The following is a 14,830-nucleotide window of genomic DNA, read 5'->3' on the forward strand; positions in this document are numbered from 1 at the left end:
TTGCAATACTTTTTTTTTTTACATATAACTGCCACATTTCATAACTAGAGTTATTTTGCTTGACTGTCTATTAAAATTATGCAAGTGAATTTTAAAATAAAATAGCTTTTTACTTATTTGACAAAAAGTTGTTTATCAAATTGTCAAATAAAAATTAAATATGTGCCATTATTATAAAAAAATAAAAACTTGATTTTCAGAATAAATTGATGAAAATAGGTTAAAAACAATATTACCTCTATAATCTGAGTACTCTCATAATCCGAAATAGATCTAGGTCCAATTACTTGGGCAATCGAGTTCCAGCCATTCTCAAAATAAAAACTCTATTTAGTGACAAGATGCATAGCACAAAAAAAGCATTAAGGCATTCATAAATGTAGGAAACAAATGAAAATTTCTAGTTCTCGTCTTAGCTGCACAAAAGCAACAAGCGTTTTGGAGAACAGAAAATAAATAGCAAACATAAATGCATAGAATACTGATAAAGTATAAGTATCACCACAGTCTTGGAAGAAAGAATGAGTAACTCTTCTCATACATTGGAGGCATGACGGTCCTCTTGAAACCTCTGTCTCTTGACCGATACTTTGCCAATGTCCGTATTGTCCTCGCATTCTGAGTGTGTTTCTGATGGAGGTTCAGACCTATCATGATGGCTGAACTGGTGAGAGCTCTGCACAAAAAGGCCACTGCTGATGTTTTCAATGGCTTTCCGCAGCTGAAAAATATTAAATTATTATACACTTCTCTCCAAATCATAATTGCTTTGTGAAAAGAAATATAATAAAGCAATATAATATTTTTGAAGAATAAAATAATAGAAAACGTTAACTATAAAATCATAGCATGAACTAGCATTTTGCTTAGTAAAGCTCTGTGGCTCTCAGATGATTTTGCAAAAAGTTGAAAACTAAACTAAACTAAACTCAGCGGCGTGACAGCACATAGAAGGCCCAGTTAGTTCCCAAGCATGCTTGGTACTTACTCATTTATCGACCCACTGAAGGGATGAAAGGCTGAGTCAACCTTGCCCGGCCCGGGGATCGAACACAGGACCTGTGGCACGGGAGCGCGAAGCGCTACCACTCAGCCACCGAGTTAGAGAAGATAAATATCTATCTATTAAACTATAGAACATTCTGTTTTTTTTTTAATTTATATTTTTATCTGCCAATTCTTAGATTTCATGCTTATATTTAAAGTGATAACATATGCATTTCTATTTCATTCTTTGATTAAAATTTTATTTATAATTGGAGTTTATATTAGAATTCGATTTTAAATGATGTTCACATAAATGTATGAATGGCTAGATTCTGTGTTTAAACTCCAGCAAAATATTCAAATATATTTGATAACAACTGAATTTTCAATGCACATAATATAGTGTTTTCCTGGTGTAGATCTTATCTTGTGATCTTGGTAAAATAGTGTGAACTTGGGAAAATCATTATTGCAAAGAAAGAACAAAAGTTGGCAGGCCTGAATTGATTGCAGTATGAAGACAACTCCTTGTCTTCTAGTCAAGAAAAATCAGACATTTGTAACACAGTTAAGGATTTTTTATATGCATGAATAAAAATATTTTTATTTATTTTCATCTAATAGAAAGATATATCAGACATGGATGCATATTTGTAATTTTTTTACAAATATATCAATTCAGACAAAAAGTTTATGAAAATTCCCAAAAAAGAAATAGAAAGTTTATTTTACGTTTCTCTCTAACTGAAATTTTTTTAAAACAAAGTATCACTACAGTCTGTCAGTTTTATGTTGGCATCTTCATTAATCTATAGTATGAACACAATCTACATTTCGCAAATCCATGGATTTTTAGGGCAGAATTCAGCTAAATTTTCGAAATTAATGTGGAAAAATGTTGCCAATCAAAAACCTGCATTTTTACTTATCGCAAAATGCGATATGTTTGCAAAAATACAGGCTTCTGATTGGCTTAATTGAGGCATCGTAATTTTGAAAATTAAGCCGAATTCTGCCCTAATGTCAGCAAGGATATGAATTTTTCGCTGCTAGATAGTTAACACTTAATTTTTCGTGGCTACAAACTTAACAATCAGAAAACTGAATTCAGCATGACAGACATAGAATTGTCAGAAAATCAATAAAATGGACAGAACAATATTTTGTCTGACCATTGGAGGGAGTGGGGTAAAATTTATAGCTATTTTAGGTTTTAATCAATTTTCTTGTTACCTATTATTAGATGAAAATTTTAAATACCTCCACAATGTTCGGTTCTTCATTTCTGAAGCAGAGGGGGGGGGCCCAAAATAGTTTTGCCCCGGACCCCAGTTATTCTAAGTCGGGCCCTGCAGATCATCTTATTAAGCATGAAACAGGGTGAGTACCCAAATTTTTCAACAAAAAATAAGCACTTTTCAAGCACTCAAAAATATTTTTAAACACTTTAAAAAAATCATAATTAGCCAGGATTGGTAAGTTTTTGACAATTAATGGTTTTACTGGTTTCAACCATCATGTCAAAAAAACTTTTGTCATAGTTTTTGGCATTTGTCAAAAATCATGAATTTTTGAATCATGTAAAACGAATGGCGTTTTCATACGCTACGGACAGACAGTAAGCCGAAATAGATTGGAGTTGAATTAATTGTGAAAACTCTGAATAGAACAATGTGAAAAGTGTCTTTTTGCTTAATTTGTGGCAAAAATCACCATGGTAAAGGAAAAATATAATTTTGGAAAAGGGAAAGTTAAGCACTTTTTAAAAACACCCAATGAAAAAAGCAACTTTAAGGGCTTTTAAAAAACGAAATTCGAAAACAAGCACTATTTAAAAACACTACGCACCCTGTGAAAGATTAATTCAAAATTTCAAGCAAAAAATTTTCCATGATAAACTAATAAATTCATAAAATGAATGGTTAAGGAAAAGTCAAAAAAAAAAAAAAAAAAAACTAAATCAGATAATCAAAATCAAAAGTTAAGTTGATAGAGAACAAAAATATTTAAATTTGGCTTGAAAAGTAAAATGGAATTAATTTTACAGCATATAAACCCTACCTCTTTTAAGGCAACTACTCCTACTAATCTCCCAATAGCAGTCACATATGCATAATTAAGACCTAACATTGAAAATAAAGAATGAACCTAAAAAGAGAACAGTAATACATATTTAGAAATAAATATAAAAAAACATAAGACCAAAAAAAAAATTTCATATCAGAGCAATAAATATTAAACTGGTTTCACAAACCAGCCCACTGGTAGTTTTGACATTTTTCTTTTTAATACTTCTAATACTTCTAACTTTTATTATACAACTGTGGTTCAGGCTAATTAAACTCTCAAATCAGAAACTAAATTCCAGCTAAGTGGGTATTATGGTGCATAAAATATGAGACCTTTTCTAAGCACAAGACTATCTGTAGGTGGAAAATTGAGGGAGGTTTTCTATATGTGTGCACTATCATTTGGGAGAATAAAAAAAAGTATAATTTTTTACATGCAGATACACAGGTGGGTAAAAAAGATAATTACTATTTTTTAAACAAAAATATAATGTATCCTGATTAAAAATTAAATAAATCAAGCTTTATAATTTTCAAATGAGCTAAATTGTAAATTGAACAAACAAATTAAAATGTACCAATTAATAAAATAAAAAAGTGGCTTTTTTGACACTTAAAAAAACAATAGTCCTCAAAGTCAAATTACTCAACACTGATTTCTAAACTTGGTCCCATACAAACATTCCTATAGTTTAGAGGGGAAAAAATTCCCAGTTCAGTAAAATATTTGCAGAAAAATAAAATATCCCAAATTATTTTAAAAAAAAACTTTTGAAGATTAGTTGTGAAGATTTCGGACATAGCAATTGCAAATCTATAAATCTTCTAGAACATGAGCAGATTTACAATTAAAAACTAAAAATCTATTGTTTTTGATATCATGCATTTTATAAAATAAAAAGAAATATACTTTAATTAATGTTGTCCTTTCTACAAGTTGAAACGGAGCAGGATCTACATGGCATTTACCAAAGTCTACCAACGCATTTAGCTGATCTTCTTCCCATGCAAGAAGCTGAATTAAAAAAATATTTTGTAAAAATGACGGTACTTTTAAGAAACAAAATTAAATAAATTGGAAATAAATTTCATTTAATGAGACTTACCTCTTCAGGGGACATATCCAGTATTATCTGGGGCTGTAATAATTTTAAGCAATCGCAATTAGAATTTGAAACTAACTATTAGATGTATATAATAAATATATGATAGAATTAATGATAAAACAAAGTAAGATTTCAAACACTTAAGAACATGAGCAAGAACATACAGCTATGTAATGACAACTCAAATTAATAAAAAAAAATCACCTTTTGTGATCTTTTAGACAAAGGAGTGTTAGGAAGACTGGATTCAAACTAAAATTAAAAGAAATATTAAAAAATCTTGCAGTTCCCAAATAAAAATGAATCAAAAGCATAACAAAAGTGATTTAAAAACAATTTTGAAAACACTATCTTAAATAGGCGCTTTAAATAACTAAAACATTCCCCTTTTAAAAATAATAATTAAAAATAACAAAGAATACCTCTGCATCTCCTGAATTTATTCAAAAAATTCTAAACTAGGTAATGCTATTTTATTTAAGCTATATTTTAAAATGAACCAAACAAGAAGATGTTTTACAGAATTTTAAAATCCAATAAAAATAAATTGCTATTTTAAAATTTAGAAAAAGTTTTTTAAGCAGGAAAAAAATATTGCATTAATACCTTAACCCAGATTTAAGTAAATTACAAAATAAAACTTACAACTTGTATTGCCTGAAAATATGAAACCCAAATTTTAAATATATATTATAGGAAGCAAGTTAACAGGAACAAAAACTTCTATACACAATGAAAAAAATTTTTTTTTTAATATTTTAGAAAAGTTTTACTTTTTCAAATGGGTCTGAAACTGCTTTCTTGAAGACATTTTCAAATGCTTGTTTCAGTCTAGTATCTAAAATGCAAGTGAAATAATTATAATTTGCAGATTCAAAAATAAATAAATTATAAATACAAAAAAAGTTTTAGTTCGATTTCAAATCAATAATAAAAAAAAAACTAAGATAAGAAACTACATAATGTATAAAGTAAATGCTAAGATCATAATTTAACTTATTAATAAAAATATAAATTTATCAGTTGTACTAAAAGCAAGTTCAGTACTAAACATTTAATCCTAAGTAGCATTATTAATGAAGCCTTTACATAAACAAAAATGAAACTTCTTTTTTTCTCCTACAAGCAATAATAATGCTTTTAAAATAGTAATTCAAACAGTCAAAAAATAAAATGTGAGATTCAAAAGAAAAATATTTCGTAGGTGTAATTTTAAAATAATGCTGTTAATAGAAGGAGAGGATAAAAATATCGATATAGCAGTGTATTAACAAATTCAGAATATTTCAAACAAATAAGACAATGGGCATCATAAAAACCGTCCTGTGTTTCAATGGAGAAGAGAACATTTTAGCTTATTTTAAATTTTATAAAACAAAAGGACATTTTACACATACTAAAGGATAAACAAATGTTTTGCGAATGCCTATACATTAAATTAGTGTTTGTTTTCCCTTACATTCTTTAACCATTCTTTTCTGACTCAAATAATAAACCATTTTATTTATCTGAATGCATATCGTTAAATATTCCTTTCTGAAACAAATATTTATAAATGATTATCAGTTACAAAATAAACATGCAATGAATAATATATAACACTTATTAAAATGAAGATGCTGATATTCTAAACCAGGCAATAACAATGTTTTGTGCCAAAATTCTTAGACTTGCACTTTTTTGCAGAAAACATTTATTGTGGAATACTATATTATTTTTTTAAAAAATTTATCGTATTTATTAGTTTACATTTAAATAATTATGCTATTCATTAATTTCAAAAATATAAATATTGTCCGTAACTTAAAGGCAAATTGAGCTTTATAATGCTTACAACTATGAGGCAATAGTGATTATTAATTCAAAAGTTTTCTGAAATATGAATAAATATAATAAGATTATGCAAAACAAATTGGATAACATAAGATCTAATATGTTATCCAATTGATCAGAATATAAGATCTAAGAATTATATAAATATTTTTATAATTAAATACAGTGAAACTTCTATGAGAGACTACTGCTATAGAGAAATTACTGAGTCACCAACCACTTTTTTAAAACAACCAACTTTTTACTCTATCAACTTAATATAAAAATGTCCTTTAGAGCAGATTAAGAATCATTCTGTAAAAGGTTAACAGTTATAAAATTTTCTAGTTTTTTCCCTTTGGTGAAGTAAACAAAACTACATATTAGAAAGAACACCCAATATAAAAAGCCATTGCTCAAATCGAGCATGCTCTCTTAAAAATTGAACATTAAAATTACGGAACGAAAATTTTGAACATTTCATATCTTTCAGATATAAATACAAAAACTGAAGTCCATCTATTGACATTATACAGCAGGACTGCCTAGCAGAATTTCAAGCAAACAGATTTTATCATTGTAAATTGGGAAAACATAAAGGATACCAATATAAATGTTAGAAAACAAAAACAATTCAAAACAATTTCATATTTTAAGACCATTTGAATTTCAAAAAATATGTAAGTAGTAGAAATCATGAAGATGCAATATTCCCCAGTTAACAACACAAATTATGTTTTTAGTAATTTTAGTATGAATACTAAATAGTAATATGTATATATTTTTGTGTAAATTGTTTTAATAATCCAGCATTGACAAGTTTCAGAGGAAATCTATTTTAACAATTACAGCAAAAGCGCCACATCCAGAGATTATTGTTACCCACAAATAAGAGGTTTTTTGATACCTGTAATTATGAAGGTGCTTCTTTGAAAGAAGAAATACTTTAAATTCATTTTTTAGAAATAGAGTGCAACAATGATTTGGTTAATAACTGTTCTGTTGCATAACAGAAAGACTTTGTTCCCAAGAAGTTTCATAGTATTTTGAAAATGTAATTAAAAAAATCTTTCCAAACTTTATACAATTTTTACTGTTCACATAAATTCATAATATTAAATAAACAAATAAAATAAAAATTATAAAATTCCTTATAACAAAATAAGATATAGGTAAATATAAAAATGTTTTTGTTAATACAAGGCAAGGTATTTTGGAATGACTATGCATAATATTTTTTGAATTCTTCAACATACGAAGTAAAACACTATGCATTTAAGGATTCACAAATTCATACTTAAATGAGAAAGAACTAAAATGCTTTCAAACACTGGCAAATCACTATTGAGGGCGGGAAAAGTAAAAAAAAAAAACATTTGAAAACTATTATATTTTACATAGTGGACCTGGAATGCATTTAATTTTTTTTAAGAACCATCTTCAAGGCTTATCCTCAAATATACTGTCTTAATATTATTTTAATACCCATATCAACAGTACAACTGTACATAAAAAATACTCTTCAGATATGTGTCCTGAAAATTTCTGGTTGTAAATAATGAATCGGTAAATATATATATATATTTTTTTTACAATGCACCATTTTCCCAAAAAATCCCCCATTTAGGATTTTTATGTCTTTTAACAGCACATAGTAACAACTTAAAAGCGAAGGAAAGGTGCTTCCATTGACAGTGAGGCAAGCACCAACTAGGTAATCGTGGTGATTTTGGCCACAAAAGCCTTATCTACCTAACCAAATTTTCGAGGATATATGCATTAGAAAAATAATGCATAGATGCAATTAAAAGCAAGATATCATAGAATTCACAGTAAACTAGGTGACTTTTTTCCTACCAAAATGGTGGATCATTTTAGTTTTGATATATGAATCAAGAACATTTTTTGTTAATACATAATCTAATAGCTTCTGTGCTAACAAAAAAAATTAAGTGACAGAAACTAAGGGGCAGGAAAAACTTTCAAATCCGTTGTACAGTGTTATTTGTCTATGTTTAAAAACTTCTTTGTTCTTTTGTAACCCCTAGCATACATAGTCTTTTTACTTCATTTTTCACAAGAGTCTTTAAGGGCAGTCATTACTTAACACCCTGAATTTCCACATGCATTTTGAATAAAAAGGATAAAGAAATTTTCTATGAGTAAAAAGTATAACTACTGTAGAAGAAAAGGAAACTTACCGAGTGAAGAGATTGTGTTATACGGGGAATTAACAGGTGAATATCTTAGAAAAGACTTTTTGGGTGACTTTGGGGTTGCTACTGGGGAGGGAGGGGGAGAACACTTGGGAGAAGGCTGTAGGAAAATAAATAAACAAATATAAGTCACAAATCTCTTAAAAGCTATTTCACCAAGGCAGACAAATGATAAAGCTGAAGGTAAACACCGAAATAAAGATTAAATCTTTAAATAAATTTTTCATCCTAGTGTATAAAAGTATTATTGCTAAGATTTGTACAGTTTTCGAAAACATAAAAAAGTGGTGCTTAATTTATGCTTAGAGGTAGAATGATTCCATTTTTTTAAATTTAAAAAAAATCACGCCATGGAGTAGATACATGTTAAATAACCTCCATTGTGCTATTTTGTCTTTATTTCTCCCCAAAAATTGATCAGATGATGGCTTTATCACCACTTTTTCATTTTTCAAGGGTTTGTACAGTTTGTTGATTTTTAATTTTGATCTCAGCCGCATCAAATGAATGCCAATCAACATTTGTTGCACTGTCAAACATTACCTATTGACTCTTGACCGGGTCGTGGTGAATTCTGAAACAATATTCAAAATAAAAATTAATAATGATCAAACTCCTCATTTAAAATCTTCTCAGAAAGGAAAATTAGAAGCACAAATTTATAAAAATAATTCATACCTTAAATAAGTTCTAGGAGGGAAATGAATAAAGCATAATCTATGTAAAAAATTGCAAAATTGACAGGCAAGACAAAATTTGTTTGCAGTGCATGTTTTCGCATTAATATACTCCTTACAATTAAGAGTTTTAAACGTTTTGTCAATGCAGAAAAGAAATTTGGTAAAAACATTATTATAAAAAAAAATCTGTAATAATGATAATCAATGATTGAATATTATTGGTTGAAATAATAATAGAGTAGAATCTATTACAAACAAAATGTTACATGAATACATAATCATGTCCAGAAAACATACGTAGTGTAGAATCTGGACATAAAAAAATATCATGGGACAGAATTTCACTAGGACAAAAAAAATATGAGGCAGAATCTTCTTCAGAAAAAATATGGTAAACAAGAACCACATACAGGTTAAATCATTTTGAAAGATCAAATCTATCATGAAAAAATTTTAGTTTTTACTTAAAAATATCATCTATCATAGCAATTCATAATTATTCTCTCTAAAAGATAAAGTATTTTGTATATAGATCGTAAAATACATGTTTGTTTTCTTTTGTCTAATTTTTACAAAATTTTAGAACAACTTAAAAAAGTGATCATGATATTTTGCATCATAATGCCTCTCAATATTCTATCCAGGATGCATGAAATACTTAGACATAATAGTTTTCTTTGCAACCCCAACCATATTTTCATACAAATTGTGTAACATTTCAATGTATTCTTACATAATATAATTTTATCAGCTCATATTTACCATTCAGTAACAGCTATTGAATGAGCATTTGGTACTGGATACTTGAATTTAATTTGACTATTGTACAATTATCAGGATATCTAATACATAAAGTATTAAAGTCAACTATTTTAATCATGACTTTAATTTTTTTTTTCAATCATTGAATCAGGGATTTAAATCATTTAGGTAAAAAAAGATCAGGTCAGAAAATCAAAATTATTGAATAATTGGGAGTTTTCAATTCGATTTTTAAAATGTTTAAATATTACACACTATGAGTGAAATTACTCCAAACAAAATGCAAGTATAATGGAGTCTAATAACACTTTTATTTTTTGATCTTAAATAACAATATAATGTAAACAAAATTTTGGATTTGTTGTCTCAAGAGTAAATGGGTTACACCATCTATAATAATGATAAAAAAAAGCGTCAAAAGCTTTTTAACACTCTTCAGAAAGGATGTCAAATAATCAGAGTATCACAAAATTGGGCATCGGATAATTGGGGTTAAACTGCATTGAGTAAATTCCGAAAAGGATATCCATTTTCAAAAAACTTCATTAAGTTTCCCATAGAATACAACTTTTCAATTCAAAATAAAATATCTAAATTCAACTATAAAGAAATGTTTCACTGATAATCAATCCCAATGTTTATTACAGTTATATTTCATTTTCAAGGCATAAAAAAATATATTTCAGTTTAATTTATTTATGCATATTTCAAAAACAAATACAGAACTAGATTATATGTTACTCCAGATTTACAAATTCAACTGTCTGACATGAAGCCTAATTTACAGGTTATTAATAATTAAATGCCCCAAAAAATTTATTTTATATAATAAATATTTTCAAAATAATTAGTAGTTTTTTTTAGTTAATATGTCACAATTATTAAAGAACTTTATTTGCAAAGTCAGGGTGCCACCAATAGAATATTCCTCACAAGTTCCATAAGAAAAAAATAGAAACTGGTACCTTATTACATTAGATACTGTGACATTCAAAGAGTTTATAGTACATAGTACAGAGTTTATAGTACAAAGAGTTTATAGTAGCACAAAATGCTAAAAAATGGTTGAAAAGCAAAGAATTAGATTTTTTACGTTTTCTTTTTATACATAAAATAAAAACAAATCACTCACTCTTGTACTGCCTGGAACTGGAATGACTTCAAAACGGGAAAGTTTCTTTTCAGCTCTAGGTGTCTTAGGAGACTCGTTTAATTGTGCCCTTTTTTGTGCCTCTTGAAGTCTTCTTTCTCGCCCTAACTGCAACTCCAGAAGACGTAAAAGCTCAATCCTCTGTATTGATCCCAGTAATATCATTGACTCTAAAAAACAAACATTCCAATAACTAAAAAGGATAACACAGAAAATTAAAGAGCAGAGATAATTCATACCTGTTTATAATAACAAGAGAATAAGTTATAAGCATTAATATGTAATAAAAAATTATAAATACAGCATTAGAAAATACCTAGTTATCATTTAGTGATTTTCTAATTTGATTTTCATGTAACACAATTTTTGTTTGTGCCCAGAGTAGGCTTTCTTTTTTAGGGCTAAATAAAATGATACAAGGAATGAAAATTATGTAGATTTTATGATACAATGAAATTTGGAAGAATCAATTGTATAAAATGTAAAAAATTCCCTGTTTAAGGCGTGTTCAGATTATCTGCTACATTTCAGATTTTCAAATTCATGACTTTCCATGACTAATTCCAAAAAATTTTTGTTGACTTAACGGTTACTATTTTCTCCTACAAAAAAAACAACAATGAAATTAAAAAAGCATTATAATAACATTAATTGAAATTATAGGTATAACCATAACTGTTATACTCTGCATCTTCATATTTATAGATTTTAAATTTAAAAAACAGAGTAAAGAAAGAGATGAAGCACTAAAATAGTTGATAAAAATACGAAAGAAAATATTTTTTTCTGCAGAATTATATTCTAAAAATACTTTTCTTGTTTGCCGGAAAGGAAAGAAATACTCCTGATCTTTCTGTTCTCATTTCAGAACAAAAAAAATTCGCCAATAACTGGCTTGCTTCAGCTAGAATTTTAAATTGATAAAATAAAAAAATAACAAAAATTTTTAAATCACAGAAGTTTAAAAGATAATTCGCATTAGAAATGATGTTTTTTCTTTTCATTTTTTGAAAGAATACAATACTTATTAAAGAACATGATAAAAAAATTTTATTATTTTAATAAAATATGACTGTGAGTGGGAATTTTATTACTAATTCAGACATTCGGAACACCATGAAACTGGGGAGGGGGGGATTTCATTTTAAAAATTAGATTTTTCGTCAACCTAAATCCATGACTTATCATAATTTTTTTAAAAAATAGTAAAAATCATGATAAATTTTGTTCAATACCGAAATTCATGACTTTCAAGGTGCGCAGATACCCTGTGTGTTATAAAATCAGTACAGTGAAAAAATATACAATAATAATTATATAAAACAACTAACAAATTTATTGACTGCAATATTTTCTCATTCATAATTGATTAAATGGACATAAATTTTTTTTCTTACCTTTCATTCTAAAATTTATAATTTCGAATGATTTAAGTTATTGTAACATATTCTTAAATAACAATATTAGTTTACAAAATGTTAACAAAAATTTTTTTCATTACATTGAAAACAGAAATATTTCAAAAAAAATAAATAAAATTCTGTTTTTTAAACAAAAAAAAAAGAGAGAGAGAGAAGCTGATTACTCTAAAAAAAATAGTTCAGTTATCTATTTCCTTAAACTTTTTCAAAATATTTTCGAATTTTAGAAGATAAAAATTATAAAAACTTTAAAATCAATCAAGAGAAGCTAGAAAATTCCTGTAGTTTACCTTGATTGAATCACTGTGTCGCATAAACATTTGCACTTAAAATAGTAATGTCATGGATTAAAAATAAAGAATCATGAAACAATAAAACCAACTACCCACTATAGATGGCTACTGTAACATTTATATATTAAAATAAAAGCTTAACCAGGGGTCTGTCCAGGGTAAATTTACTACCGTTTAGCAGTACTTTCACAAATTCAACTTTAGGAAAAACGGTAGTTTCACAAATAAAAAAGCAAGTTCTCATGCAAACCCCGTTCTCGTTGCAATCTATGGAAAAGAGGAGCTTTTCTGCCAGCTGTCTTTTAACATGTCTCTTGTCAGCTGTCTTTTCTGCCAGCTATCCTTTTGTTTGATCAGATAGTGCAACATGGTAAGCCTAACCGATCAGATCAAAGCAAGTTTTTTTCGCCGAGTTTTTTAAATGAAGCAATGAAGCCCTCCTTCTATAAACTTTACAGGAAGTCGAAATTCGAACAATATCTTAAACTCTATTGTAGATATATTCTAACAGACCTTTATTTTTTTATGATCCATTTTTTTTTCTCTGTGAAACTTTTTTTGCATTATTAAAATTGCTAATTAAAATAACTTTTAGCACTAGTACTGTTAAATACATTTTTTTTATTAAATTCAAGTTGAAATTTAACTATGGACAATGATTTTTACGGATTTTGAAATTTGGATACAATTTTTGGCCCAAAATTTTACAATAGCAAAATTGTTTTTGAATATGTGGGGAAAAATATCTAGAAATCTTTATTTGTAGTGACAATTTTTGAAAATATTTTCTCACTTTATCATATTTTTGTCTTGATTTCCTAATATAATTTTTTATTTTCACAAATTATTACTTAATTTTCACAAAATAGGGACCTCTCAAGAAACTCGAGACAGACCCCTGTTTACTTTGAGCTTGAGGCAATTGACCTGTGGCTCTTCACTACCCTTCGAAAGTGCCTTAAGTAGAAAAACAGCCTTAGATAGGTAAATATAGAAACATATAAGTTGTTAAACAAACCTAAAGATTCGACTAGTGGGAAAAACTGAAGTCTCTTCTTCAATTTTAATATGCTTCGCAGGTCTTTGTATGAGCAGCCTCTCCACACACTGACAACATCTCGAACCATTATATCCGAAACATACACATTGTGAGCTCTGGAATTAAATTAAGTTTCAGTATATGCAGAAAGTTTTAATACATTTTAATATAATAACGACATAAGATTGCAAAAAAGGAGATAAGGTGAAAATATATAAGAAATGAAAAAAATAATACCAGGCATGCACAGAAAGTAATTTTTTTGTTCTGTTACTGCAGCAGTAATTTAGCAGTTCTGCACATGTGCACACACATCTCTGGTTGGTTGTCTCTTAACTGATGCTATTACAGCTAAATTATGTTATGTTTGCATGTCAGGGTGCGTAGCCCAATTTTTCAACAAAAAATAAGCATCTTTTAAGCACTCAAAAATATTTTTAAGCACTTTATAAAAAGATCATAATTAGGCAGAGTTGGCAAGTTTTTGACAATTGACGGTTTCATCCCGTTTTAACCGTCATGTAAAAAAAATAATACAAAAAAACTTTTGGTATAGTTTTTGACGAATTGTCGAAAATCATGAAATTTCGAATCACGTAAAATGAATGACATTTTCATACGCTAGGGATCATGGGTACGCCAAAATAGATTGGGGTTGAGTTAATTGTGAAAACGTTGAATAGAACAATGTGAAAAGTGTCTTTTTGTATAATTTCTGGTGAAAATCAACATGGTAAAGGAAAAATCTCATTTTGGAAAAGGGAAAATTAAGCACTTTTTAAAAACACCCAATGAAAAAAGCACCTTTATGGGCTTTTTAAAACACGAAAATAGAAAATAAGCACCTTTAAGAACGTTTTGTAAAAACGTTACGCACCCTGACATGTGTTAGCAGATATTTAAAATGTTTAAGACTATTGCTGACTGTGAAAGTGCTTTGTACTACAGTTTTTGTTTACAAAGAAAGGCGATGCAGTTGAAATTAACTTCTAGATTCATAGTGAAAATGTAATGAATGATGGTATGGTGAGAATATCAATTGCAAAATTCAATGAAGGACACACAAGACAAAAAAGTTCATGGCAAAACAAGAAGTTGGCAGCATTCTGTTGTCAGTGATAGTTTATTTGCAAACATAAATGGCTCACAATATGTTTACTCATAAGTGGCTCAAATGCTTTGTGATGAGTTTGCGTGAATTTTAAAAACTGTTTCGTATGAGATTTTGACAAATCAATGATGAGGAAAAAAAAAAACAAGGTTCAACAGTGGCTGTCTCCTTTGGTGGCATCCTT

The 14,830-nt window shown here is 28.1% G+C and overlaps 1 protein-coding gene across 1 annotated transcript in view; it reads right to left on the minus strand.

The window, feature by feature from the left end:
* Positions 1 to 496: 496 nt before the first annotated feature.
* Positions 497 to 14,830, minus strand: part of LOC107441929 (chloride channel protein 2) — a 39,120-nt gene continuing 24,786 nt past the window's right edge. Inside the window, exons 17-25 of the mRNA XM_016055343.3 lie at positions 13,515 to 13,651; positions 10,765 to 10,952; positions 8,176 to 8,290; positions 4,936 to 5,000; positions 4,367 to 4,414; positions 4,163 to 4,195; positions 3,967 to 4,071; positions 3,049 to 3,135; positions 497 to 721 (exon numbers count right to left, since the gene is read on the minus strand). Of these exons, the coding sequence (XP_015910829.2) occupies positions 536 to 721; positions 3,049 to 3,135; positions 3,967 to 4,071; positions 4,163 to 4,195; positions 4,367 to 4,414; positions 4,936 to 5,000; positions 8,176 to 8,290; positions 10,765 to 10,952; positions 13,515 to 13,651 (964 nt within the window). The 3' untranslated portion in view covers positions 497 to 535. The remainder of the gene's footprint in view (positions 722 to 3,048; positions 3,136 to 3,966; positions 4,072 to 4,162; positions 4,196 to 4,366; positions 4,415 to 4,935; positions 5,001 to 8,175; positions 8,291 to 10,764; positions 10,953 to 13,514; positions 13,652 to 14,830) is intronic.

This window comes from Parasteatoda tepidariorum, chromosome 4 (assembly GCF_043381705.1).
Source record: "Parasteatoda tepidariorum isolate YZ-2023 chromosome 4, CAS_Ptep_4.0, whole genome shotgun sequence".
Classification (NCBI taxonomy): Eukaryota; Metazoa; Arthropoda; class Arachnida; order Araneae; family Theridiidae; genus Parasteatoda; species Parasteatoda tepidariorum.